General features: G+C 35.7%; 2 protein-coding genes across 4 annotated transcripts; one reads left to right on the top strand and one right to left on the bottom strand.

Moving 5' to 3' along the window:
* Positions 1–1,844: 1,844 nt before the first annotated feature.
* LOC135688757 (sodium/hydrogen exchanger 8) lies at positions 1,845–24,025 on the top strand. Of its 3 annotated transcripts, none has more exons than XM_065205735.2 (19): positions 1,845–2,174; positions 2,914–3,015; positions 3,767–3,927; positions 4,447–4,527; positions 6,360–6,427; positions 7,740–7,823; positions 8,157–8,258; positions 8,882–8,916; positions 10,014–10,157; positions 10,470–10,611; positions 11,436–11,541; positions 12,095–12,211; positions 13,098–13,180; positions 14,063–14,180; positions 14,741–14,886; positions 15,575–15,637; positions 17,046–17,195; positions 17,901–18,232; positions 20,285–24,025. In XM_065205735.2, exons 2-19 carry the CDS (start codon positions 2,921–2,923, stop codon positions 20,289–20,291), a joined length of 2,034 nt encoding a protein of 677 aa, XP_065061807.2. In that variant the 5' UTR covers positions 1,845–2,174; positions 2,914–2,920; the 3' UTR covers positions 20,292–24,025. The 3 variants fall into 3 exon arrangements, with proteins under 3 accessions (XP_065061807.2, XP_065061808.2, XP_065061809.2); XM_065205736.2 differs by having other exon boundaries at positions 1,845–2,153; positions 20,285–21,716; XM_065205737.2 differs by having other exon boundaries at positions 2,919–3,015; positions 20,285–21,716.
* Positions 21,868–24,072, bottom strand: LOC135688762 (cystatin-B). The gene is made up of 3 exons (XM_065205750.2): positions 23,897–24,072; positions 23,049–23,150; positions 21,868–22,249 (listed from the first exon to the last, which is right to left on the bottom strand). Exons 1-3 carry the CDS (start codon positions 23,960–23,962, stop codon positions 22,106–22,108), a joined length of 312 nt encoding a protein of 103 aa, XP_065061822.2. The 5' UTR covers positions 23,963–24,072; the 3' UTR covers positions 21,868–22,105.
* Between the last annotated feature and the right edge of the window lie 2,417 nt (positions 24,073–26,489).

Genomic DNA, 26,489 nt, shown 5'->3' with positions numbered 1-26,489 from the left:
TCAATGCACCAGACCTTAGACACGTAATTCACGAGAGGGGAAATAAAACATTAACTTGCTGAAAAAGCCGAGTCTATCTGAAAAAGAACTGGGAATAGAATCCTGGATGTTTAAGTCCTAACCCCTAAGAGATCAAGGTAATAAACATGGATTCTTGAGTGAGAAGCAGGAGAAGAGAACAGCATGGACCCAAACTGCAGAGCCCCTACTTCTCTATTATCCCCAAAGGCATCAAAAGCAGCACATGAAGACTAAATACAAGAGTAAGTGTTTTAACCTTAACGCCCAAACATGATTAATAAAATTCTGCTAAAATAAGACCCCCCAGTGAAACCAAATTCTACAATGTTCCCCGTGAATTTATTTCTGACAAAATTCAATCAGTTTTTACTGAACAATCAGGTGGGCGATGCCGAAGGCATGAGACAACTGGGCGTTTTAAACATAGCCCTCTCGACCAAGAGACCAGTGGCGGCGCCAAGTGGGGTATGGGGGTACCAACCCAACTTTTGTTGAAACATGGTCTACATATTTCTTCTAAAACGGATTAGAAAGCGCTAGGCAGGGGTAGTTCATAATTTGTAAGAAAAATTCAACTAGTACAAAGCACTTAAACGAAGCAGAAGAGGGCGTGGTCCCACTGGCCACGCCCATTACCCTTCCACTCCACAGTAGCATGCGCCGTCACTGCAAGAGACAAGAAGAACAAGCGGGTTTTTTGAGAAGAAAGGATTTTCCACGAATCCATCTGAGACTAGCCTAGCAATGATTGTAGGAGCCAACCGAGGGTTCACTGCAGCCTATTTTTCAGCTATACCTGCAGTATAAAAATCTTGAAGGAGAATGAAATTTTTACCACGATAATTCCTTATCACAAAGTACTTCTTGATAATTTAATCAGGATGTGAACAACGAAAAATTTTATCAGTTAACTGGGCGATTTATGAGCGCTGCATGGGCAAGGAAAGAGAGGAAGGAAACGATTAGGCGGTTTTCCAGGTAATGTTAAATCATTGCTAACATCAACAGTCATCGATCAACATCGTCAGTCATTATCATCATCATCGCCATTATTACCCTCATCTCATCAAATTTTGTAATCCACTGATTCAATTAACGACATCGTTTTGCAAAAGACGTCAAAATTCTCTGTACTAAATTTTAGACTGCGCATTATCAACTTGAAGTCTAGTCTACACTCTACAAGTAATTTTAGGGTAATTTTCACATTAAAAAAGGAAGGGTAACCAGGGTTGCCAAATTGCTCCATTCTGGCCGTTTTTTAATGTTGTTGGCCGTCCAAAATTGATTTGGCCGAAAAAGTAAAAGTTGGCCGAATTTTGGCCGCATGTTGAAAGCCACAAAAATACGAAGAAAACGACAGTTTTTTTGCACAGAAAATACTCAACATTTTGTTAAAACAATTTAAAAATTGCAAATAACGAAGCAAGATACAAAGTAAAAGGTAACAGAAAATTGAAATGGAAAGCAAGTTGGAGCTTTTGTAACAAACAAAGCCAATTTTGATTATACTATTACTCTAAAGACTTGTGGCCGTCACGCGTAAAATATTTGGCCGCCAACCATTCCAAGCATCTGGCAACCCTGAGGGTAACGGTTCCTTGCATTTCTTTGTTGGCAAGATACGTGGAAAGCTTTAGTATTTGAATCACAGTCTGCGTTGCATTCAGGTGTCCTAATAAACAGCCAGATAGGAAGAAACTCTTTTATGGAAACATGTTCATGTGGAAAATTCATTACACCCTCGAGCATCATTCCCATCCCCACCTGACCCTCCCCCCTCCCCTGGTGTGCAGTTGGCCCAGGACACAGGACAAAGGCCGTAGTGTGTGTGCGTGAGTTTCGTGATCACACTCCTATTGCCAATTTATGGTCAGAAAGCTATCTTTTTGACATCTTTGTCATTGATTTCTAATTGAACAACATTATACCAAAAACTATTGTCGGTCAAGTGTCTCCGAACATAATTACTCGTATTTGTCACGGTATCTGCACACTTCCCCAGCAGTAAAGGAAGTACGATGGAGGGCAAGATGACCTAGGACGCTGCAGGATCGTCTGGATCGGGCTTAACGTGAAACTACTGGCCTGGCTGCAGTTCCTCTCACTGAATTGAACGTCCAAAACAAGCAGTAAGCAGCTTTAGTATATTGGTAAGATTTCCTATTTCTTATTAGATATCAATACACTTGGACACACATTGTGTTAAATTTAGGCCAACAAAAAACCAAAATGGCAGTGTGCCAGAAAGTAGATGCATAATCGACGGTTTAAGGCGAAAATGGGCTACGTTTTAAAGCGATCAAGCAAGTTAGGCCTTCAAACTTAGTTCCTAAACAATTTGCCATGTTTAGGCATTAATTATATTCAGATAATCGATGGGCGCGAAATCATAACTTTTTAACCCAGCCTATTAAAATTTCACCCAGGGAGCAATCCATTTTGCTTGGCAAGCTACATAAGGTCTTGTTTTGTTTGTATTCGTGAGATTTCCCGATTTTGAAAGTCAGCTGATTGTTTAACTCACTGCTAGACCAGTATGGAAGTTTGCAAACAAGAAATATTTTTCATTGTACCTGTGTTCCAAGCAGACTTATCAGTTGACTGAACAATTACGATGTGAAAGTCTGTGAAACAATAAGTCTTCCACACAGTCTGGAATTTGCAAAATAAACTTGTTGTAACCAAGAAACAAATTTTCTATTGTTGGGTCTTTCAGTACATTTTCCACTATTATTTTTTCTAGGTGTTGATGCATATGTGAATACTTTGTGCACTAAAACATAGATTGATTTTCTGTGACCCAAAATGTTCATTGACAAATTTTCTGTGCACCAGGTAATGTTGTTGTAAAGTATTTCAAGTTTATACACACTTATTTTGTTTTGTTAGTCTAGACATGGGCAACAAAGTGAGGAACATCCTGCAGAATCTGAAGCTTGTCTTCTCTCTCATGGTATTTTGTTCCATGCTATGCAATGTGTCAATGTCAAGGTAAGTGCTTCTATTATATTTAATGGTGCAAAATTCCTATGTGATTGACTGGAATAAGCTTTCATGGCAAGTGCAATCTATATTGCAAAATATTGCGTCTTTTCCAAACAAAGAAGCAGTAAGAAAAACAATTAAGTGATTTCTATTGTCAGTCCAATATTAGGTTTTAAAAGCTATTACTACATGCTAATATACACCAAGACCTGGTATGTTTTTTAGATTTTTGGACCAGTTTTAGCAAGACCTTTTTCCGCACCCTTCTCGTCACTTTTCTACTGAAGTTATGTTACAAAAGCTAAGACATAATGTCATACCATAGTGACATACCTGTTATAATATAGTTATTTATTTTCCAGATAAGTTTCATCAAATTCAGCTCAGGTTGTCATCTCATCCAGCTTCTTAGTTGAGGCATGTTGTTTAGACTAAGCAAATAATAAAATACAAAATTTGAAGATAGGGTGAGAAAATAGATATGTTTGAACTGGAAACATAAATGTTTCTCATGCTAGTTTCAAATAAGTAAGATTGCAAAAAATTGGTTGGGAATTATTTTTCATGTATTCCTATGAACTAGTTGCTCAGACATTTCAAGGCCTCTAACCTATTAATGCTGCAATCAAATCAAATATTTCAAAAAATGAAGAATTATCTCATTTCCATAAAGAACTAACGAGTTTATATATGAAAATTGTCAGTAAATCTATTTTAATCAAGGCTGAACTGAACCAAGCTCTTGGTTTCATTTTAGTATCAACACCACTGCTCAGCCAACTAACTTCACAAAATGGTCTTCCAATTTCTCAATGGCATCAGTCAAGCCAACAAAACACCATACTGTAAAAGAGGACAAAATGGCCAAAAGCATTGCACACCAAAGCATGACTTTCTTTGCTGTTTTGCTCATCCTGTGTAAGTGACAGTAGATCTATTGGTAAACAATGCAGTTCAGAATGTTGTACGTCAATGAATAATGACCAAGAATAAATATATCTAAATAATGGCTTGTATGTTTGAAAGAAATGTAATTCTGACATTTTGAGAATAATTCTTCATCAGGTGAAGAAATTGGGAGCTGGATTAGGAAAGATAAGAAAATTGTTTGTTAAGACCTTAGGACTAAGAGTAGGCAGGTTTAAAAATAACGCTTTTGGATGATATTTTGTTTAATGCTGTTGAATGTTGTATTCCTACTACGTTTGATTTAGTTAATCTAGTAAAAAAAATTTTGGCTTTGTTTTTTGAAAAAAAATCTGTTGTTCATATTAGTTTGGGATACAAGGAATCTGATCAGTATCTCAGCCAGATGGTTTCATTTTCAGGGCAGATCCTTAATCCAAATTGGATATAAATTTTTTGTGACAACATTTTGGCATTTTTGTAGCTTTGTCTTTGTGATTTTTCTTTCCAAGCCACATTGCTTGTTTTTAGTTCTCTGCATCTTGGTTATTACTTTCTTTATAAACAAGAAAGTCCACTTTGTACCAGAAGCACTTGCAATCATGGTTTTAGGTTTGTATTTAACATTGACTTGTTAGTTTTTCAATTCAGTAAAGATTTACAGTATATCATTATATAAGGAACCAAATGCAACTGTAAGTCATTTTACTCAGGAAACAGACTTTTCATGTCATTAAGTTAAGTCTTTTGCAAGGCTATGTACCCTCACATGAGTGTGAACAAGTTAGAGGTTACTAATAGAATTCACCTAAGTGTCAGAATTCTATTGATCTTGAGCATGAATTGGAAAGAAAATATCTGAGAGCCAAGGGACAAGACCTACTTATTAGCAGGCTTTTGTCGGAAAGGCGTGCGATCGCACGCGCACACCCTGGCGCACGCCTGCTGCTTTCCAGGAGTGCAAAACATCACACGCCTTCTTTTATTATCGGAGCAAAATTCATAATTATTGGTTTTGTGGGTTTTTGAGATGAGTTAATAAATTGATCCCTCCTTGGTACTATTACTTCATGCCCCTTAAAAAAGGCTTAACACCTTTTCAGGATTGCCGATTAAATATAAAATTTTTAAATAATCATAGAACTAATCTACAGTGGAATCCCGATATTATGAAACATTAAGTGTTTTGAACAAGACTTTCATTTTCTATCGCTAATGTACGAAAGTAGCCGATTATGCGATAAAAAGGAGCCGATTTGCCAATGATGCAGAAAAAAATAACAGAGGATTTGCTGGATTTCGCTACCCCCTACAGCCCCCTCTTTAGACATCACTATGCTTTAAATCTAGATTTTAGCAACATTTGATTTAATGAAAATTGGGCCATCATTATCTTTTATGCATCTGGCCAGTAAGGTAGACAAAATAGCTGTCATGTTTGATAACAAAGGGCTCTCGGTGCACTGATTTACACGCAAAAACTGCCATTACAACCAGATGAACGCCAAAGCATCAATGATTCTGTTAAGGATTCATTATTGAAGCTTATGAAAACTGCTTACAACATGGCAAACATATTTCTATTTTTTTAGTGCCGTTTTTTTTGGATATATTAAATAAGCTCAGTTTATACTTGTTTAGAAAATTGCTCAATTGCTAAAATGTAAGTAGTCATGGTAAGAATTCAGTGAAGTAAATTTCATTGAAATTTTTGCTGTCATCATTTTCGTGTTGGCCATTTCTCCGTAGATCTACCATAATTACCAAAATGTTTTGTGAAAAAATGTCACACGCCATCACACGCCTGGATGTTTTCAGGGGTGCGGTGGTTAGCACGCCTGCTATATTTTTCCCACGAAAGCCTGCTAATTATTAGCATGAAATTCTGTCCAAGAAGGCATGAAATTAAAGGTGTGAACGTCTTTATTGACGTCACCAGATGCAAGGCAGTAAAAAGGGCAAAGAAACTTAATGTATGAAAATAACTCAAGCTCAGTTTGGGTAATACCAGGCCATGTACCCAAGTGCCCTAGCCTAGTTCAGTTTGATGTTCAAGAAACTACAAGTCTTACTAGCATTTGCATAATCTGGACAAAAGTCCAAATGTGATGTAGCAAACAAGAAGAAGACTGGTATGATCAGGTTGATATACAAAAAATCAAGGCAAAAGCAAACACCCTCTTGGAAATTCTCGTCAAATTTCTGGTTACCTTTGCAATACCATATCTCATTCACCAATAGCATATTTATACAAATTGAACCGATTCTATTTTCGAGAGTACCCCTGTGGCAACCGCTGTGGAAACAGACCAAAATCATTCTAAGTTTTTTGACAAAAGACTGGTATAAATCACTGACATATTTACAAAAATTTCTAAGTAATCCTTTTTACTTAGGCCTAATTGTTGCATCTAATAACTTTTCTTTTTCAATACCAAAAACAGGAGCTGTGATTGGGGTGTTGATAAAGTATGTCATTGGTTCTGCTGGAGTAGGCATGAAAGAGTGGACGGTACTTGCAAATGCTTTTCACTTTATCCTTTACACTATAAAGCTTGACTACTGTTATGTTGTTATCTCCATCATCTTTGACCCTTGGTTGTTTTTCTTGAAAAATGCACCATTTCTGTGGCTGTGGATCATTACATGTACAATTAGGCTGTGGATCATTACCTATATGTGGATTATTATAGGGTGGTGCTAATCAACGTATTGTAAACTGAGCGGCTTTGATTAGAGTCAGGCCTGGCTGGTTGAGGAGGGTGATGGCTCCATTGGGCCTCAGTGCTTTCCTAAATTTCTAGAGAAGGTGAATCAATCGCCCGCCTTTCTGATGGTTTTTAAGATAGCTGCTTGCCTTAGATGTTAGTTGACACTTTAAGCTGCACAATATTTGTCACATCTTAAGCATATATTCGTTCGAGAAACTTTAACGTATTTATGGTACTCACATCATATTCCACACAATAGTGCTATGTTAGAATTTTTTTCCATGGGTTTTCAAGTTCACTTCGACTAAAATCCAAATATTTTTTGAAGTGCAGATATTTTTGTCAATTTTAAAAATATTTGTCCACTCATCAACTACTTTTAAACACTGTAAACGAATAAAAAATTGTCCCAACAAGCATTTGTTTGATCTGACCTGCCGCTAGCATTGGTGTTGACATTTGGCCATTTTGAACATATCATGCCTCAACGTTTTTAGTAAGACTACCTCACAAAAAGAACACAGTTTAAAAATGATATCAGTTTTACTTTGGCCTTCATCTTTAATGTTCAAAGAGGGATGCATATATTGAAGTCAAACAAGACTAGCGTTTTCAAAAGTCCCTTCCACCCTTCCTCTCGTAAATACAATAACGGTGTTTTTGTAAAATCTATTATGGAAAGCTTTTCAGAAATTTGTGTTTTTTAAAAGTGTCTCTGAGTTTCAAGCTACAAGTCTTGTCTTTGGCAATAAAACATGGCAAGTACTTCTGGACAAGGGAACAATGTTGAGAGCATAGGGAAACTTGTTAGAATTAGTGATTAAGAATTTGATTCGTGCAAGGATGAATTTCATGATTACAAAAAACAGTAAATAGAAATTGTTAAACATTTTGTTCAGTTTCAGAAGACCACCTTATCTTCAATATTCCTTTTTTCAATCACTCTTGCATCCGTATAGAGCCACCCTCCAAACAAGTGCCTTCACCAGCCTAGCTTTCAGACATAATGCAGTTGCTAGAGAAATTGATCTCAGTCTCCAAGTACAAAATTCATTTTTATTGGGAGCTATTAAAGACATGATATGAATTTATCCAATGCTCTTTTATTTTTAGGACTTGCAATATTTTCGCCCTGACACCTTCTTCATTGTCCTCCTTCCACCAATTATATTTGAATCTGGATATACCCTTCAAAAGGTTAGTCGCCATTTTTCAGTTTCAGCTGATAGGAATGTAATATGAAAGCTTCCCAGCATAAAGATTTGTATCACTGTTTTGAATATGGCAATGCCTATTTGAAATTCACCTAAAATTTAAAGATGCCTATGTGTTTATAAAAATGCTATTTTTGTGGTCAAATGCTATTTTTCGACAAGCTCAGAGTGCAAGGCACACCGCATTTACAGATTCTATTAAATTTTATGCAGATAATCTTTTAAGTATAAATGTTATACTTTAGTGCAAGTAATTTTTGAAGTTCTCCTCCCCTACATCTCCTTTTAACAGCACATTCTGTTGTTCATATATTAGGGTGATTTCTTCAGCAACATTGGTGCAATTCTGACCTATGCACTGTTAGGGACACTGTTATCTGCAGTCATCGTTGGGTGCACTATGTATTTTCTTGGCCTGGTAAGTATTCTCAAGGCCTATTAAACTAATTTTGTTTCCAAAACCTGTTACAAAAGAGCTTGAAAGTTGTGTAGGCTTGAATAACAGAACCTATTTTTAGTCACACATGCCTTGCATATAGACTGATATTACCTTGAAATCCAATGAAATATGCGAAGAAGACTGCTAAGTCTTATTCAGTGTTGGTACTTAAACTGTTTACTTGTTATATGGTATGTACCTTAAAGCTGGCCATCTTCGCGCTATTTTGATATCAGAAGAACTATATATGAGAAAACCAGTTCAAGTCAATCTTATCAATTGTGTAGCTTTAATGCACCCTAACATTTGCTAACAAAAGACGCATCAATAAACTGTTTTTGGTACCTGATTCAGTATGCAGGTATGTTTGAGAAATTTGCTAACTCTTGCATTCGTACCTGCTGCATTTTTTGATTTTGTAAACATTTATGTTTTTAAGTAGCTTCAGTGCTCCTTCCCTACAATTTTCTTTTGCCCTTCCCCCAAGAAGTGAATTTTCTGGCCTGTTTCTCTTGTTCTTTGATATTGATCCTTCTTTTCATTTGCTGATTTTCTTCTCCTTTATGCTGCTCTGTTTAATTTTTTCCTTTTTGCTGCTTCAGTATGGGATCGTCTACAAACTCCATTTTATGGAAGCGTAAGTTTTTTTGGTTTGGTTTGTTTGTTACTGTTTTGAAAATTATTTATTCACGACTATTTACTTCAGTGTTCACTTTGTGGTTAGGAAGTTTATCCGGTGAGACAGAACTCTTAAAGTTTACATAAATTCCATACATGTCACATGTTTTAACGCAGTAAATAAATTCTAAATATTTTCTCTGTGTATTTCTTTCATCTAAATTTGTTTTAAGTCCGCTCCAGTTATAATAATTTCACTTTAAATCACGCTGCGGGTCAGAGTGACATCAATTTCGAGCCCATGCATACACATCCGTTTAATTGATATCCCCTGACACCCTGTTAACAGTCACAATTTCTAGGCAGTATTTGCTGTTCCTAGAACCAGGGCTTATTATGCTCTTAAGAAAAGGAGTATAGTATTTCATCTTTCATGAACAGGTAACACTGTTCAACATTTCTAATTACTGTCACCAGGGTTTACTCTATGCGAAACCTGACTGTTATTGGTCACTTTCATAGTGATCCAAATCCTCAGGAATTTGACATGATCAGGGATCGTTGCTTTTGGCATGAGGTTATTTGTTGTTGCAACTTAGAACCAGTGGAGGACAACTGGAGGAGAAAATAGTCTTCTGTTCTAAACAATGGGAACATCTGACGTCATCATATCAAAACAATAGGCTCGCCCCCTCCCCCTAAACATCACCAAACCCCATACAGTTCTACCTATAGGGGATATCTGTAAACTAAATTTTTACCAAACCAGAACTCGTGCGGTCAAAATCGTAGTCAACTCCAGCTCTGTGGCCATTCTCGTGGATAAAACCACGTGACTCTATATCTCCAATCTCGTCACGAATCCTTCGTTTGCTTTTACCTTTAGGGAATTGAGCACTATATGGCAATCCTTCAGTAACTTTAACAACCATTTTCTTTATATATCTATTTAATTACGCTTATCATAAATATTATCCTTAACGTATTTTTGCCAGCATTCTCACAACAGACCTCTCTGTCTTCTAGTATCCGTATACTTTTTAAAATTGTCAAGGCATTGTCAGTACAATCATCTCCAGGTTTTAAAGTCCTAATCTCTTTTAATTTGATCACCAGGTTTTCATTCGGGTCTTTGATATCGGCAACGGATCCTGTATGTACACTGGCGTTATTCCAGACCATGAACGTTGACCAAGATTTGTATGCCATCGTTTTCGGTGAAAGCGTTCTCAATGATGCTGTGTCCATCGTCTTAACATTGTAAGCCCCATTTCAATATACGTTTAAGATTTTTCCATAACCAGAGCAATTCATCAATCAATGACTTCTTCAAGCGGAGTATAAGAGCTATGTATAACCCTATCTTATGTGCAGTAACTCTCTGCTAAACATTGTAAAGTATAATTAGAATTTTAGCATACTGTTTTCAAGCTTTCCTAAATGCGTTCGTAGGCTACATTTTGCTGTTTTTTAAATCAAAAGATATTGACTCATTTGTATTGGTTTTCTCTTCGAACAGAATGCAGTTCTTATGTAGCTAACCAGTTGAAATTTCTCGTTTTATCCAATCAGAACTCTGGTTTCTGCTGCCAAGACAATGGAATCTGGCGACATTGTTTACAGTTCAATAGCTGGAAGTGCAGTTTCGAAGTTTTGTATGATGTTGTTTTTGTCAGCGATCATTGGCGTTGCTTTTGGTCTTGTCAGTGCCGTTGTAAGTTGTATTTTGTCCTTAAATATCCAAGTTTCCTTGCATATTTCAAACTAATTCAACGATTTTTTTATCACAAGTTAAGAATAACAAAAGAAATTTTTAATTATATGAATGGCAAGAACAGTATGTTGGCAAGCTCCCACTGCAGATTACTTAACAGCACAATACATTAATAGCTGATGTATGTGAGGCTTTTTCTATTGAATAAAAATAAAGAGTAAAAAACCTGTTGTTGATAATATGGCCAGAAGAATTTCTCAGAGTCGATCAAGGAAATTCCTCCGTAGTGTAGCAAATGTATAGCAACCCAAAATATTTCGAGCCATCTCCCGACTTTGCATCAATGGCCTTATCAAGCAAGAATAAACCATATTCAAGATCAAATCATTTGCAGATCCCTAATCTTTCGTTATTAGCCAAGAGGTGAGCCCTCATTCAAGGGTTAGGGTTGAAACTTATTAACCCAAACACCCTTTACGATTCAATTCCCTTAAGTTATTGATATATTAAACTAACTATAAATGCTGATCAATTTGCCTTTGCGGAAATATTAGCCATTTTTTTAATTTCATATCCTTGATTAGGAATGAAGGACGGTAGCACTTCAGTTTTGGAATTTGGTTTCAAGAGAGACTCCTATCTAAGTTTCAAAGTTTTAAGATAAAACATCAAAAGTAAACTAATCTCGTCATATACCGCTTCAACATTACATGCTTTTATGTGAACAAGTTTCTGGATGCCACTATAAGAACCTGATGACAGGGTAAAAGTACCCCAGCTCTTGTTTTGTAAAATGTTATTGATATTTTCCACTTTGTCATCAGGTTTTAAAGTACGTGAATTTCAAGGGTCATCCTTCATTGGAAATTGGTACCATGATTATATTCGCATACATGCCATATGGTCTTTCAGAAGGCCTTGAGCTCTCAGGTGTGTGAGATTTCTTTGCGCACCCTTTAAATTATCCTTGCAAAAAGATCTAGCTCATTTCAACATTTTATATCTAATATTAATGATTAAAATTTTTGAACCAAATAGTTTGAAATGCAACTTTAAATTTTGAATGTGTTTGTCTAGCTCTTCAACTTTGACAGCACTGTACTACTGAGTACAAAATAGAGTCAGTCTATTTCATTGGCAGCGAGCCCACCCATGCGTCCCCTTTTACCCCAAAATATAACGGCTGCATGAGCTGATTGGAGACTGCTAAATTCTCAAATTCTTATAAGGAAAAGGCACAGCTACTAACACAAAAAATAAGCACCTCGTTTTCCGTTAGAGCATTTGTTGGGTGTTCAACTACAGCTTTGCTTTTACTGGCGTAAATCACTGTATCATGTATGATAAACAAAACCCTGGATCTCTAGATTCTAGGTTTTCTAGATTCATTCTAAATCCAAAAATTATCTTCTTTTGAATTGAAAATAATTCGTTACGTAACCAACCACCAAATTCACTATTCTATTTTTGCTTATCTTTCTAGGAATTATGGCAATTCTGTTATGTGGCATCACCATGTCACATTATACACATTTCAATTTGTCACCTCTGAGTCAGATATCGGTTCAGCAGGTGTTTCGATGTCTAGCATTAATTGCAGGTTTGTTACCATGTAATTTCTATAAAGGACTTTTAGTCCACCAAATCTGTGTCACTCTGTTTCCAAACTCGTTTTGTTAAATATGTCTTGAGAAAGTAGGCTGCCAGTTTCACAAAGTTATTGAAGGAACTGTTTGATGAAAGATGTTTTACTCCTAATTTGCTATTCAACACAATTGAAGATGCTTTGGTCAATATATTCCTATCTTATAAACAACTTATTAAGAAGCCTTTTTCACAAACACTTCGACTCAGCGTTTGAGCTCAAGCTCCATCGATCTCTTTCTTCGACCTCTCACTCTATTCTAGCACGGCTATTGTGACATCAAAACTTGCGTATTACGGCGAATTGATATCGTTAGAGCACAAAGACATCAGACAACAGTCGCTTCTTTGTTTCTTAAACTCCCTACTGAAACGTCCTTCGTGACAATATCACAGTCTCAACATATCAGAAGTCAAATGTCATAGTTTCAAAGTATCAAAGTTTCATAGTTTCAAAGTATCAAAATGTCACTATTCAAGTGTCATTGTTCCAAAGAACAGCATGCAACAATTTTGACTTTATAGTTTGTAAAGATCGAAATATTTTAAGTAAAATGACATGGTTTCAAAAGAGCAAAATACCGCAAGTCAGGTATTTACGTTGCAAAAGATCAGAATAGCAAAAGCTAAATGTCAAAGGATCAATATTCAAGGTTTAATTGCAAGGTTATAAAGGATAGAAACATCACCTGCCAAATTTTATTCAATATATTTATATTCTGATGCATGACACTGCTTTCTTTTTGTTATCTTTTATTTACGACCACAGCTACACCAAAGAAATTTAGTCTGGTTATTTTTTGCAAACAGTTTTTAACGTATTTAACTATTTTCTCTTTTAGAAACACTTGTATTCCTGTTCTTAGGGATGTCAATTTTCAGTTCTGAGCATGAGTTCGATATTCGATTTATATCTCTTGCAATGGTAGGTGCAAATTTTCATTAGAGGCCCGTTGTCCCGTCAGACAACCGTTCAGAGTCTAGAACATGCTTTGCAACACGTTTATAATCGAGAAAACACTGAGAACTATTCTTACTTTGCCCATTGGCTACGTAACAATAGGGTATTGTGTAGTCCAACCAATGGGAAATTTAAATGACCAGCGAAATGCATCAGGACATATTACTTTAATAACATTATAGCAGCGAACCTCAGATAGAAATTAAGCCATAGTATTTGCTGTCTTCTTTTATGTACGGTCACCATAATCACTATCATGATCATCATCATGATCATCAGCAGCATCATCATCATCATCATCATCATCATCATTATCATCATCATCATCATCATACTCAATTATAGTCATCACAATGATCTTCACCATTTAAAGAGATATTTACTGTCTTAACATACATTGAAATATTTAAACTTAAAAATGCTTCTAAGATATAAAAATAACTTCAGCTTAAAAGATGCATTTTGCCAATTTTGATATATTTCTGATGTCGGATTTGCCATATTGCATCCGGTTTTCTTGCTTTTCCGCTCAAAGTGAAGGTTAGGCTGTAAAAGCAACGAAGAATTCGTGACGTGATTGGAGTCATGTGATTTTATCCACGCGAACAGCAAATGATCTTGAGTTGACTACAATTTTAACAGCATGAGTTCTGGTTTGATAAAAAATCAAGTAAATAATGATGTTAAATGAAATGCATTTACAAAAGATTAATTGATAAGTTCTAGTTAATTCTCCACTCTCGTGTGATTCAGATATTTGAACTTAAATGTTTACTGGTATTTCTCTTTTTTCTTTATTTCTTGGCCTTTATCTCTTTATTTATTTGGCCTTTATCTCTTTTTTAGCTCGCCTGCTTGGTAGCAAGAGCTTGCATTGTTTTCCCATTGTCGCTCTTTTTTATCTTCTGTCGAAGTAAAGAGAACAGAGTTTCTTTGAAGATTCTCTCACTTATATGGTTTAGTGGTAAGAGAACGTAATCATATTCATTTATTTTCATATTTTCTCTATGCACCAATCGTTTTTTAGATTTAATGGTTCAAAAATACAGTTTAATTCCGTTAAGTAGTACCCTTGACAACTCGGACTTTTTACTATGTCGGACTAATTTTCAATTCCCATTCGACCTTAATCAAATTTGACATTTGCTTAATCGGACCATTTTATTCCCTCCAATGAAGGTCCGACTTAACGAGATTCAACTGCACATGCCTACGTTAGATTTAACGGAGTTTTTGCTACCAGATGCTTCCTCTTCTGCTAATTTTGTCATAAATATCTAAATTGTGCTATTTTTCTTAACTTAGGACTTTTTTCTGTAACCCTAGCTTTTTAAAGCCTGTCGCACACAGAAAAAGCTCTTGAGAGGAAAGATGTCATAGTTAGGCAATAACCCAGCTTTGATTTTTATATTTGAGTTAAATTGGAAAGTGTTGTGCAGTACGGAGCATTTCACACAGCTTTTGCTCAAGTTACTCTCGGTCCTTCCAAACCTAAAGTGACTTGTCAGTGTTTTGTTTCGAAAGGTCTCCGTGGTGCTGTTGCTTTTGCACAGAGTCTTCATTTACCATTGGCCAACGAAGAAGCATCAAGAATGATCATGACAACGACGCTTGCCATCACCGTATTCACAAATGTGGTGCTTGGAGGGTTCACACTTCCTTTAGTCAAGGTATGGTCTTGAAGTCTTACCGTATTGTTGATGTGGCTGCACTGCAGACCTTTCTGGAATAGTCAGATAAAGTGATTAACAGTTAGAAATGTTTGATCTCTTGAAGGAATCAAACAAGATCTTCTGCCACCTTCGTTTAGTTTTTCTTTGCAGAGGACCGTTTGTGTAGTTTTGGGGTCAGACATAGTTTTGGGGCCAAAGTAATAACATCACCTGTAGGGTAGACACCATGTAAACCAAGGCCTACTGTCTCTAGGCCATAACAATTTGAAACTTAACCTTTTCTCTTGTTTAAAAATTTCTTGAACATTTCAGCAAGGTAATGATACTTCAGAATTGTTTTCCTTTCCTTTATAAATGCTTCCTATCGTGATGATCTTATCCATTTTCAGCCTATTCCCTTTAAAGATGCCCCTTTCATGTATACTTCGTTGAACTTGTAATGTCATCTGTGGCAAAACAACTTTACTCTGCAAAATGATAGACTGATCAGCAAAGTCATCTTTCTTATAGACATCATTGTACAGATTTAGATGTTCCATCACTGCCATTCTTATAAATGCTACCCCGTAGAGGCTCTTGAACTTCTATACAGTTACGTGCTATTCTATAGTTTTCTACACAAGATTCTACGCTGTTTCGGTATTGTACTGTTCCTGATATCAATAATATTTGCTTCTTTCTCTAGCTATGCAAAGTTGAAAGTGCAAGAAAGACAAACAAGGGATTCGTCAGCAAGTCTCTCGAACTGGTAAGAGCATAATTATGATAATAAATAATCTTTTAAACAGGTTGATTTGGTCAGTATTAACACCATCTGATAATATCGGTTTATCTTTTACCTAATTACAATTGTTGAGCTATAAAGGTAAATATTAAGTAAGAGTTAAAAGTTTTATTCACAAGTGATATTCCATTATATTTAACTAGGACACATGTTGATAACAGCATCAGACGATGAAGTGTAAACTCCTGTAGAACGATTCGTTTTTTTATTATATTATTGTTTTTATTTTGTTTACATTGCTTGCTATTCATCTTACTTCATCTATAATCAAAACCAATTGCTGCATTTTTTAACCTGTAGAACTTATCACGCCACCATTCGAGCATATCTACTTTTGATATTAGTAAATAATCCAAACATCATCGCAGCAATTGTAAAAAATCCCTTGAATTCTAGCTATTTAGATGAACATTTTCCAACTGCGAATTATTGAATCATAGTCTTTAAGAAAAGTCCCATGTATACTGCGTCTAGCCAATCGCTCGTCCCAGTCCGTTGGCCTAAAGACACCATTTTAGGCATTCTGATGGGTCGAATCGAGGGATTCTTTTCTCAAGGGATGAAAAACCGAAACGTCAATGTGTTCCTGGTATCAAAGACAGCAAACTTTATAGACGGGCCAACCCCACCACCATCCGATGTGCTCTGTACCCGTTCTAGCTGATTGTAGACTTCCCTAGTTGGCGTGATCAGTCGTCTCCTGTCTTATATTGCAGCTTATGATAGAACTAAAACAGAAACTATGAAATATGTACATTGTATATAATAACTGTGAGACTTATCAAGTAAATGCAATTTACAGTATAGGTCAGCAGATAGTGCGTATTCGCAGGCGTCTGGGGATGAATCTGAGACAGGGACCCTTGCCTACGGCCTGTATAAAGGTCCCATTCAATGTTTATAGCATGTTAAACAGAATAGCAAGATGGAAAAGTATATTTTTACTTTTTAACTGGGAGGGAGCGAAGTTACATGCTTCAGTTAAAGATGTTTTAAAATTTTTAAAAGCAAGGCCAACTTGGGTAATATCCTAAAAGCACGGATATTAAAGTTCCTTAATGTCCCTTTTCTATCAGGGGCCCTTTGTTGTCGAACGGTGTATGGGGGTTTGAGTGCTGCAAGGCCAAAAGACAATTTTCCTCCAACCCCCCCCTCCCCCCCCCCCACAAAGAAAAAAATATTCTAGAAGCTGGGACCGTAAAGAGAAATGGGCTGACAAAAACTAAACTGGAAACTAGTTTTCTGCGTCTGAAAAATTTTTCTTTGGGCTTTCTCACATCAAAGATTCACAGCTATCGAGGCTGTAAATGAAATGTTAAAGGAGAGTATATATTTAGTTAGAGTTCAAAATTGTTCGTTTTGTTTTTGACAGGGTAAAGTTGTTGGTCCACACCACGCTACCAGGCAGATGTCACAATATCGTGAACGAAATAGAAAGTCCCCCATGAGCATCATCCGTGGATGGAGAAGATTCGATAGGAAATATTTGATCCCGTTCTTCATAAAAGACCCTACACCATTGGTAATTCAGTTTATTGTGTCTAAAAACCTTAATGCATTCCTTCGGAACCTACTGATTTACAATTCGGTGGTAACCCCCGTGTGAGAACTGCCTACCGAAAGCCTACCGAATGTCGTTTCATGTTAAATTGATGAGACTCGTTTCAACTGGGTACCGTTGTAACGAAGACTCTCCTTCAGAGAGTAAATACACCATTGGTACAGGTACATAGATATGTGGCGCATTGAAGACGGTAAATGAACATTGTAACATGGATTATATTTGGTTACTTTTGAGCACTTTAAGTACCAAAAATTGTGTTGGAATCTATTTTCGATGAAGCAGGGCAACTGAAAATTAATGCCACTGTAGTTTTTTGAAATCGAATTTTTTTCTAACTGAAATTTTCAAACGCTAGAAAAATCTCGTTTTACACCGATAGACTTCCAAAATAATGAAAAAATTGTTCCTTGATATTGTTTGAGTATTAATGTGCATCCAATGTAAATCAATTTCCAGTTTCTGGTTTTCCTTCTTTATCAACCAATAAGATATCCAGCTCATCTTCACTTTTTCCCTTTCACCCTCTACATCCAAAAAAATCAGAAGCCATGGGCCTAATGCTTCAACTGGCTCTTCATAACAGACATTTGAAGGCTAAAATCACGACTGTAGTGATCTTGCCACAAAATATTTTTGTCAATCACATTCTGTCTTTTTCTTTAGGAATACCAAGAAGCCGTTGAGCACATGATTGGACGCTGGGTCGAAAACGAGGAACGCACGGTAGGACTTTTATCATCTGCCGAGTATGACGAATTCAGTCCGCTTTTGATCACAAGGACTAGGAGGAATATTATTCGGCCCGTCCGGAAAGCACTCGGTGTATCGGAAGGCCGGTCGGATTATGAAAGTGACACACCCGCCTCGCCAACACGTAGAAGTGTAACCAATCACGTTCACATTAATCCGGATCCAGAAGTATTTATTGCGGAATCGCCCAGTGAAGCCTCTCATTCATACAAAAGATTCGACGATTCCTCGGAAACCAAGGTTTAGTAAGTGTCCGAATAATTTTGACATTTGTTTCCGAGTTAATTGACCATGTCAATAGTACTTGATTAATGGTTAGATTTTATATAACAATTTTTAGAGATGGCTAAATTTTTCTATGTATGGCAATGTCCCATATAAAGACAGAAAAAAATTTTTTGGAGTTATTTCAAGGCTTTGCCCAGAAACGATTAAAGCATTTTTCATCAATTTTATTCCTTTATCAGTTAAAGCATTATGCTTTACCTCCAAGGTAACCCCAAATTGGAGTCTTATCACTCTTTAGGGGGGTTCTAAAGCACTACCAATCCCTTTTGGTACAGCCCACCATATTCAGATGATACTAAAGCGTGTAGTTTTCCAAGCTAAACATACTTCATAGAAGCCTAGAAAATCTAAATGTTGTGAATCGATTTGCTATTATATTATACTATATCTTGTTGTATTTAACATTGAAATATAAAGGATTGTTTGCGAGACCTGTTGCAGTGATCTGACAAGCATTTAATACAATAAACAATTGTCCATAATCATTGCAATCCAAAAAATACTTAGAATAATGGCATCATATACATATCAACATTACTGCTTGCATGTATGTTGTCTCGTCTCTGTAACCCGGTCTTTGCACCTTTTTGTAACGTAAGAGATCTATGAGAATGATGTCATTTCATTATCGCAGTCATCTCTTCGCCCAAATGAAAATCTTCGAAAATCTGTCTTTGGATACAACCCAGTCCCTTTACAAGTTGGATGCATTTGATTTTATTTTCACAATACAAGGATTTATGCCTGCTAGTTTCCTGTTAAACACTACTGAAATACTCTTTGGAAATAGATTTCAGAGATATGCAGCACTTTTGTTGAATCCGTTGATGGCGTTTCAGTGTAACCTTCATGGGTGGGTCCATGATTGAGGAAGGTCATGTAATGGAACGAAGGGGAGCTAGGAGTTGAGCCAGCTGGAATGCTTTTCTTACCACGCCTTTCAAAACCTAGTAAACGCTCATTTATTAAGAAGCAACATCATTTTTGGCTGATGTTGTATGCTGTATTCAGAGTATTTCATATAACCTCCGCAGTAGTCATCGTCTATTTCATAGCCTTTTTTATCAAATCTTTTCTCCTCCTTACTGCAGCAGTCTTTCCACCCTACTAATTGGACTGGAAATATATTTACACCATTGAAACCAAAATGTTTTGGTACTGCTTAACTTTCTTTCCAACTTGAGCTGGAAACCCTATGATAAGAGATCGATATTCTAATACATTTCCTAGGATTCCCACAAGTTTTTTATTTTTTTCAGGCTGATAGATTTGGTTATATCGGATATTTAAAATTTTTGTAAACCCCTCGAGCAGCAGATGCAGATTGATAACAAAATTCCATCAATTGTGAACCTAGCGCTTCCTGCTTATTTGACAGTTTTTTCTAAACTTGTTTACGTAATTAGAATATCCCAGTGGTTAAATACTTGAAAATTAGGTATCTCTAGCCGTTTATGTTAGCAAACGTGTCTATTGGCAGTTCCATGATTTTCCGATACAGATACGCTGCTTTGCATAGACATCGTGATAACAATTTTCAATCATCGTTATCGTGCTCATCAACACCGTCGATCATAACTATAATCATGAGTCATGTTCAGTCATCATCAGCCAATCATTCATCATCAATGATTAGCGAACCAATCAACATCAATCAATCATAACAACCAACCAGTCACCATCATCAATCAGTCAATCATCATCAGTCAATCATTCATCAATCAATTACCATTACCAGTCATTTAATCTGCCAACTGCCAATCATTAACCACTCATCGTTGATTATTAATCAAGCAATCACCATCATCAGTCAACCTGCAAATCACCAGTTCACCAGTCAATCATCAATGGTCATCAACCAATTAATAATAATCATAGTTAATCAATTGTCATCAATCAGTAATCAGTCCATCATTCATCATCAATCATTGACCATAAATCATAAATTAACCTCAATCTCCCTTGATTTCCATTCACAATCTAATAACTATCCTGCTTTTAATTTTCAGCGTTTAAAACCTAAAAGACTGTGCCTTTCTTTCGTGGTGACCGGTGACAGTTTTGCTTATTGTGACCGGAGCTTGGTTTGGTTTTTCACAACCCACTGGTATACGCATGTACACACACATACACACTTAAGAGCAGCTTATTTGATATGACTTTTTGTACCTTTCCAACAGGTTTATAAGTAATTTGATTGTAGTATTTTTCTTCAAAATTTAAGGTAAGTCTTAATGTAGTGTAATGCATGAAACAAAATTCTTTTGGATGCCATTCTGTCCTTTCAGTACCATTTAGGTGCTTTTTTGGGTCAAGAATTCTGGCTGGCTCAGAATATTAAAGCTTAAAAAAACTTTAAACATTATTAGTCTTCTATCATGAATATTCACTTGCTTGGAAACATAATCCCATTTTATTCTTTTTGATACTAGCCAATCACAACATACTCATTAGCCTTTATCGTAAGGATGGTGATTGTTAGTGTCAAATGACACAAAATTCAATGACTTCATGGCTAACATTACTTTATGTTAAAGCTAACATGATATACAATTTGGCAATAATATGTAGTCTATTACCCCTATATTAATCCCATGGGCCTATATGCAATTTTGTACAATTTTCAATTTGAAAAACACATGACATATAGGCTATGGGCCTAGAAATTTCTTCCCCAGACGTCAGCTACTGGGACCAAAAAATAAGCCAATGATGTAAATTTTTTGATATGACCTTATGCATCAATAATCAAAACTTTCTTAAGGGGGGAAATGACAACAAGAAGGGAAATGGTTTAGAGGTCTCATTCAACTATGTTCTAAAGGGACCAGACACACATATCTTAAAAAAGATATTTTCAAAAGAAAAATTTATCAAGGTATTTCTAACAGGTTTTCTTTATTCTGCAGTATCTTTGACATCCTTATTTCGAAATGAGAAGCCTCTTTCTTAAAAGCCCTTTGCCTTTATACTGAGTGTATAACCTCCAAGCTGAAAAGCTTTTTCTCACATTTTGCTGATAGAAGCTCTCCCACTAGCTAACAAGTCCACACGAATAACTCTTAATACTAAAAACCGAAAATATTTTTATAATAATCCCTTAAACTCTTTCAGCAGATATGCCTAGATGTTGATAGTAACTAATCATAAGATTTGTATAATTTGAATTTAATTTATTATTTTTGAATTGTTTGGTTATTCTATTGTAAATGGAAGCTTCTTTCAAAATAATGTTAATGTTTTGGGAACAGCCGTTTTTCTTTTCAATCTCCAGCAAAATAGGTGATTAGAAATATATTGTATTGAAATTAGTTGTCTTGTTGCCAATTTCATGGTCAATTGTGATTAAGATTTGCAAACATTCAACAGTCTTGAAATTTTCAGAAATGAGTTTGATGTGCCATTCAACACACCATTGTGACCAAATTTTTTGACTCCAAGGAGGTCCTAGCATCTCACCTAATGCGGTAATGTTCAAATAATTTGTAGATGGGGTAGAACCAGTGCAACAGATAGAATGACTGACTTTTAAGTTGCATTTTTTGGGCAACAGAAAATTGCATTTCAGGTAATGAAAAAAAGTAGGCTACAGTCATTATTGGCAGATTTCAATAAGTAATATTTTTTTAAGTAAACAAAACTACAAGATATAGTAAATTTGCCCCAAATTAATAACACAAATGAGGTTATGACTGTGAAAGAAATTATTCGTGTATTGCTGTATCAGGATACAAAAAATTGTGTTCGTAAAATATCTTAAAATGTCATTAGTTCAAATTCAGATCAAATAAGCTTTTATTTCTTCCAATAAATTTTGGTAAGTATGTCAACTAAAGCTGAAACCCTTCAAAATAACCAACATCATCATTTACTGTTTTGCCAACTTGAATTCCATGCAGTTCAATTTTGGAGCCATAGCAGGGAAGACTTTGATAAATACGGACATGTATGTATTCATTGTTCCCAATATCCACCTAAAAAATTATGAATTATTAAGATAAAAAAATTCTAATAGAATGTACTGACGTCACTAGGTTATGTTTGAAGATAAAAGTACTCCAGTGAGCTTATTTCTTTTATTCTGATGTCAATAGGTTTAAAGATTGAACCTATTGGAGAGCCCAGTAAAACAAGTAATTATTACATCATGCAATCACAAAAAGTGTGTTTCCTGACTTTGGGAAGAAAATCAGAAGGGCAAGTTTCAGAGAGAGAAACATCTTGGGGAAAAGTAGGGTAGACAGCTCACTCAAACTGTTAATTATGTTTTGTGGCATATGTAAGTACCTCTTTGCTATAAAATAGTTCTTTGATAAACATCATATATCTGATGTAGCAAATTCTAAAACAGAATACATATTAAATGTGATAATTAATGCCAGTCTTTAAGGCCATATGCTTTGTACTGTTCAAGAATTTCAAAAGGCTCTGTGATGCATGTATGAGAAAACATTACAAAACACATTGAGTAACTGCAAGAAAACATTGAGAATTACTTGCCAATAACTGTTTGGAAGTTGGAAATTACAAAAGCTTATAATGAAAAATCAAGCCAATGGGAATTTGTTGTAATTGAAATTTGTCTGCTTCTGATTTTACTCTCTCTACTCTAAACATCACTTACAAATGCACATTATTAAAGAAAAAAGAGATGTTTAATAAATACTAATTGGATCTATTAAACTGGGTTCTTAAGGTTTTGTCAAATGGTCAAATTTCACAGTTTTTGATGGCAACAGAAGAGATTCTGGCAATACATAAAAATAAGCATACCTTGACAAAGAAATTGAAACCTTGGACCATCTGTCTTGCTACTCGCAAAGCTTTAAACACTTGCAATTCTCTACCAAGCTTTTGCTCAACTTCTTGCTTTACCTAGAAAGCAGGAAAAATTCAAATGAGTTTAAAGGAAAAAGCTTTTCCTACTTTTTGAAATAAGAAACTTGTTTAGTATTTAGTATAGTTTTTTATGAAGCTGGAATTGCTAATTTATAGCTATATTGAAAAAAGAGGGACAAGTTGGGATTTGAAGATTTGCTCAATATAATTCATGGAGACAGACTTTAGAAAGGTGATGAACAGGGTCATATCAACTTTTATTTTTTAAATGGATTTTTGCCCCTTGGAAATAATAAAAATTCTTTGTTTCTAACAAAAATCCCTTTGTTCTAAAATATAGGCCACCTCCAATGATTTTATCCTACCAACAGTACTTGCAGTAGATGATTTATCTACTTTGCAACAAATTATGGTTCTTTTAAAGAGCTTGTCAGCATGATAAAACATGACTAGCTTCTAGTTACAAGAATTTTTTAATTGCAAATCCTCAGAAATTGGTACCTTTAGGAATAGAAATCCCTTTCCCAAAGGGTAGTTTGTTGGGCCACGCCCATTCTTCCGCATCTTGAGCAAGTCGATAAAAAGGTGGCTGGTAGCGATGCGGACGGGGAACGAAGGGAGCATTCCCAAACCAAAGGATTGTGAAAAGGGTGTGCACCTTCATCAGATCAATTTAAGAATAAGGAGGAACTTGACTATCCGCCATAGTTGATGATTAAAAACATTAAACTTTTCAACACAATTACGCATGAACATATGGTCTTTTCCTGGAAATCTCTTACCGTATCAATCACTTTCTGTGTCTCCTCGTCAGCTGGAGCTGCATCTGCAGTTCCACCGCACTTCATTGTTGTGTCTGAAGAAACTTTGGTCTATGAATTTGATTTATTTTGGGACAAGACACCAAATTTCTCCACTCCAGTAAAAATTTGTTAGTTGATCAAAGGCCTGCCTCGTTCCCATTTCAACCTCTTATTGTCATGCGTATTGCGTCATAGATTGTACACGAAAGAGGGTTACAACCAATGAGGTGTATACCTCATTGGTTACAACATACTCTATTGGTTACCAATACAATTTTGATAATGTTGTCAGTAATCTTTTCTTATTTTTATCTAGGGAAGCCGAGCTTATTTTTTATTCATTCATTTTATTAAAGACACATTTACCCGGGATACAATTCAGGTAACAATTTAAACTGCTCTCCAATTGTACCAGCAAAATAACAAAATAAACCTAACTACATAAAGATAAAAACCTTTTTATAATCAAAGATAAAAACTATTGAATATGATACAATAAAGAAGCTACTAAATGTAATACAAAGAAATTTAAAATAAAGATGCAGATCAGCTTTCTTTGAATGTTCTCAGTTTAAAGCTTTTAATTTCTTTTTGAATGACTGAATCGTAGGGACTATTTGCATTTCCGAGTCTAGTCTATTCCAAACTAAACTGTTCAGATAGTCAGTTCAGCCTTTGTTTTCATTTTATTATTTTCGTTGCGCCTTTTCGTAAAATAGTCTAGTATCACTCTTTGCAGTGTTTCCCAGGGTAATTCCATTTACCATCTACCAAGGAAAATTTTGATAAAAGCTTAACGCTAAACTGAAAAGTTGGATTATAGAACGCAAAAATATCCTTTCCAACAATCTCTCTAGGGGTCCTGGGCACCAGTGTATGGCAATCAGTCTTTTATAGAGATCAGTGATGGCAACATAATATTCTGTGATTTGCCTGTGGTACGGCAGATGCACGCACGAGGTAAATGTGGTGCTGTAAAGACACCAGTAATCCACTTAGGGCGCTTACCCCTAATCTAAAATTTTCATCTTTCAAGCCAATGGTCTGGAACACAGGCTTGATTAGAGGGCCAACAGAAGTATATATGATGCTAGCCGAAATTACTTCTGTGTTGTGTTTTTTCATTTTTTCCTGACTGCTGCTATTTCCGTCTCCTTTTTACCCAGAAAAATTTGATAGTTTAGACAGATGTAACGGAAAAACCTACTTGTTAATTTTTTGCAGAATGTTGATGAAAATCAACATTGTTTGAAGAGTGAGAGTGGGATGGTTGAATGCACCTTTGAAAACTGACGTCAGGGTACAAAGATTTGGTGGTAACTGTACCTTTTGTTGAGCATTAGAAAAATTCATGGAAGTATGAGATGTTTGAAAATGCTTCTTATCTGTGATTTTAATTCCCATGCCAGGGCTGCTTTGATTGGCATCTTTATTGCACGTGATTCTTGAGCATTCGGAGAATTGGCATTGTAAAGATTTTGTACTCCCGGGACATTATTCAAGATTTGGTTTGAAGTGAACGCAAAACAATTTCTCACCAAACTGCAAGGCAGGATGTATAAAGCAAACAAGGTTTATGATATCGCTATTATTGGTATTTTGAAGGGACGTTCAAACAAAAATGAAGTTTACATGACCACAGTTAACATAAAAAGGTATTAACAGTATGTCCGATACTAATTTTCATTAGCCTTATAGCCTATGTGCATACTAGATATTTTTTGAGGTGAAAGGCTCTACCTTATGCACATAGCATGGTCAGTCAAAGAGTTTATTCAGTTATCTAGTGTGTTTTATATTGCCATTTCGTTTCAATTCTTAATGAACATATGGTTTTTGGCAGCGATGATTCCAAAACTGTTACAAATATTTTCAATTGTTCCTCGGCAGAATCATCTGTAAAATTCTACAACTCGTTACATACATTTCCTTAGTTGAAAAATGGCTGTGTTTGGAAATACTTTCACTAAGCATTTTATTTTATTTAATGTCACTCACTAATCTAATGTAATCTAATGTCAATGAGGTACGATGTAGTAACTTCTTGGCAGATCGAATGCAGATGTTGCCTAAACAAGTAGCCCGTAGACGGAGTCTGCACGCGGGCTAAAAAAAGAATGCTTTGATGTCGCCTCAACTTTCAAATGTGCAAGTTAAGTTGACTTTTCTTCGGATGGCTGTGCTTATTTTCTTACAAGATATCAAAATAGTACCCTTATGCAATTCCCTTATGCCTAAATACCTAAGATTATGGTAGGCGAACATATCAAACCAAGTCATAGCACCAGTTGTACAATGTTTGTGACTTTAATTTGAATATGAACGAAACTAGGAGAACCGTTCCCATGCTAGCACAAAACCAAAATACCTAGATTGGCCAAGCCACTTTCATTGCCACTCGGAGGGATGAAGGCCTCCATATATCAAATCAAAGCTTATTTTGTGTGGATTTCAAAAATATATATGCAATGGAAATGTTTTCAGAGTAGCTTGAAGGTGACACGTGACCTTTAATTTCACAAAATGAAACATACTTAGATTAAATATGATGCATTTAATGTAAATTGTCACT

Source organism: Rhopilema esculentum, chromosome 9 (genome assembly GCF_057945365.1).
Source record: "Rhopilema esculentum isolate cy_ngs chromosome 9, ASM5794536v1, whole genome shotgun sequence".
Lineage (NCBI taxonomy): Eukaryota > Metazoa > Cnidaria > Scyphozoa > Rhizostomeae > Rhizostomatidae > Rhopilema > Rhopilema esculentum.
Note: the sequence above shows the minus strand (reverse complement) of the source record. Positions and strands in the feature narration are given on the sequence as shown.

Bases quoted from the DNA above. Each gene is read 5' to 3' on its own strand.
- LOC135688762 (XM_065205750.2), bottom strand. From the start codon at position 23,962: ATGAAGTGCGGTGGAACTGCAGATGCAGCTCCAGCTGACGAGGAGACA. The intron at 23,151-23,896 runs GTAAGAGATTTC...CCTGCTTTCTAG, and splicing joins CACAGAAAGTGATTGATACG to GTAAAGCAAGAAGTTGAGCA. The intron at 22,250-23,048 runs GTATGCTTATTT...ATAATTTTTTAG, and splicing joins GTTTCAATTTCTTTGTCAAG to GTGGATATTGGGAACAATGA.
- LOC135688757 (XM_065205735.2), top strand. From the start codon at position 2,921: ATGGGCAACAAAGTGAGGAACATCCTGCAGAATCTGAAGCTTGTCTTC. The intron at 3,016-3,766 runs GTAAGTGCTTCT...GTTTCATTTTAG, and splicing joins TGCAATGTGTCAATGTCAAG to TATCAACACCACTGCTCAGC. The intron at 8,917-10,013 runs GTAAGTTTTTTT...TTTGATCACCAG, and splicing joins AAACTCCATTTTATGGAAGC to GTTTTCATTCGGGTCTTTGA.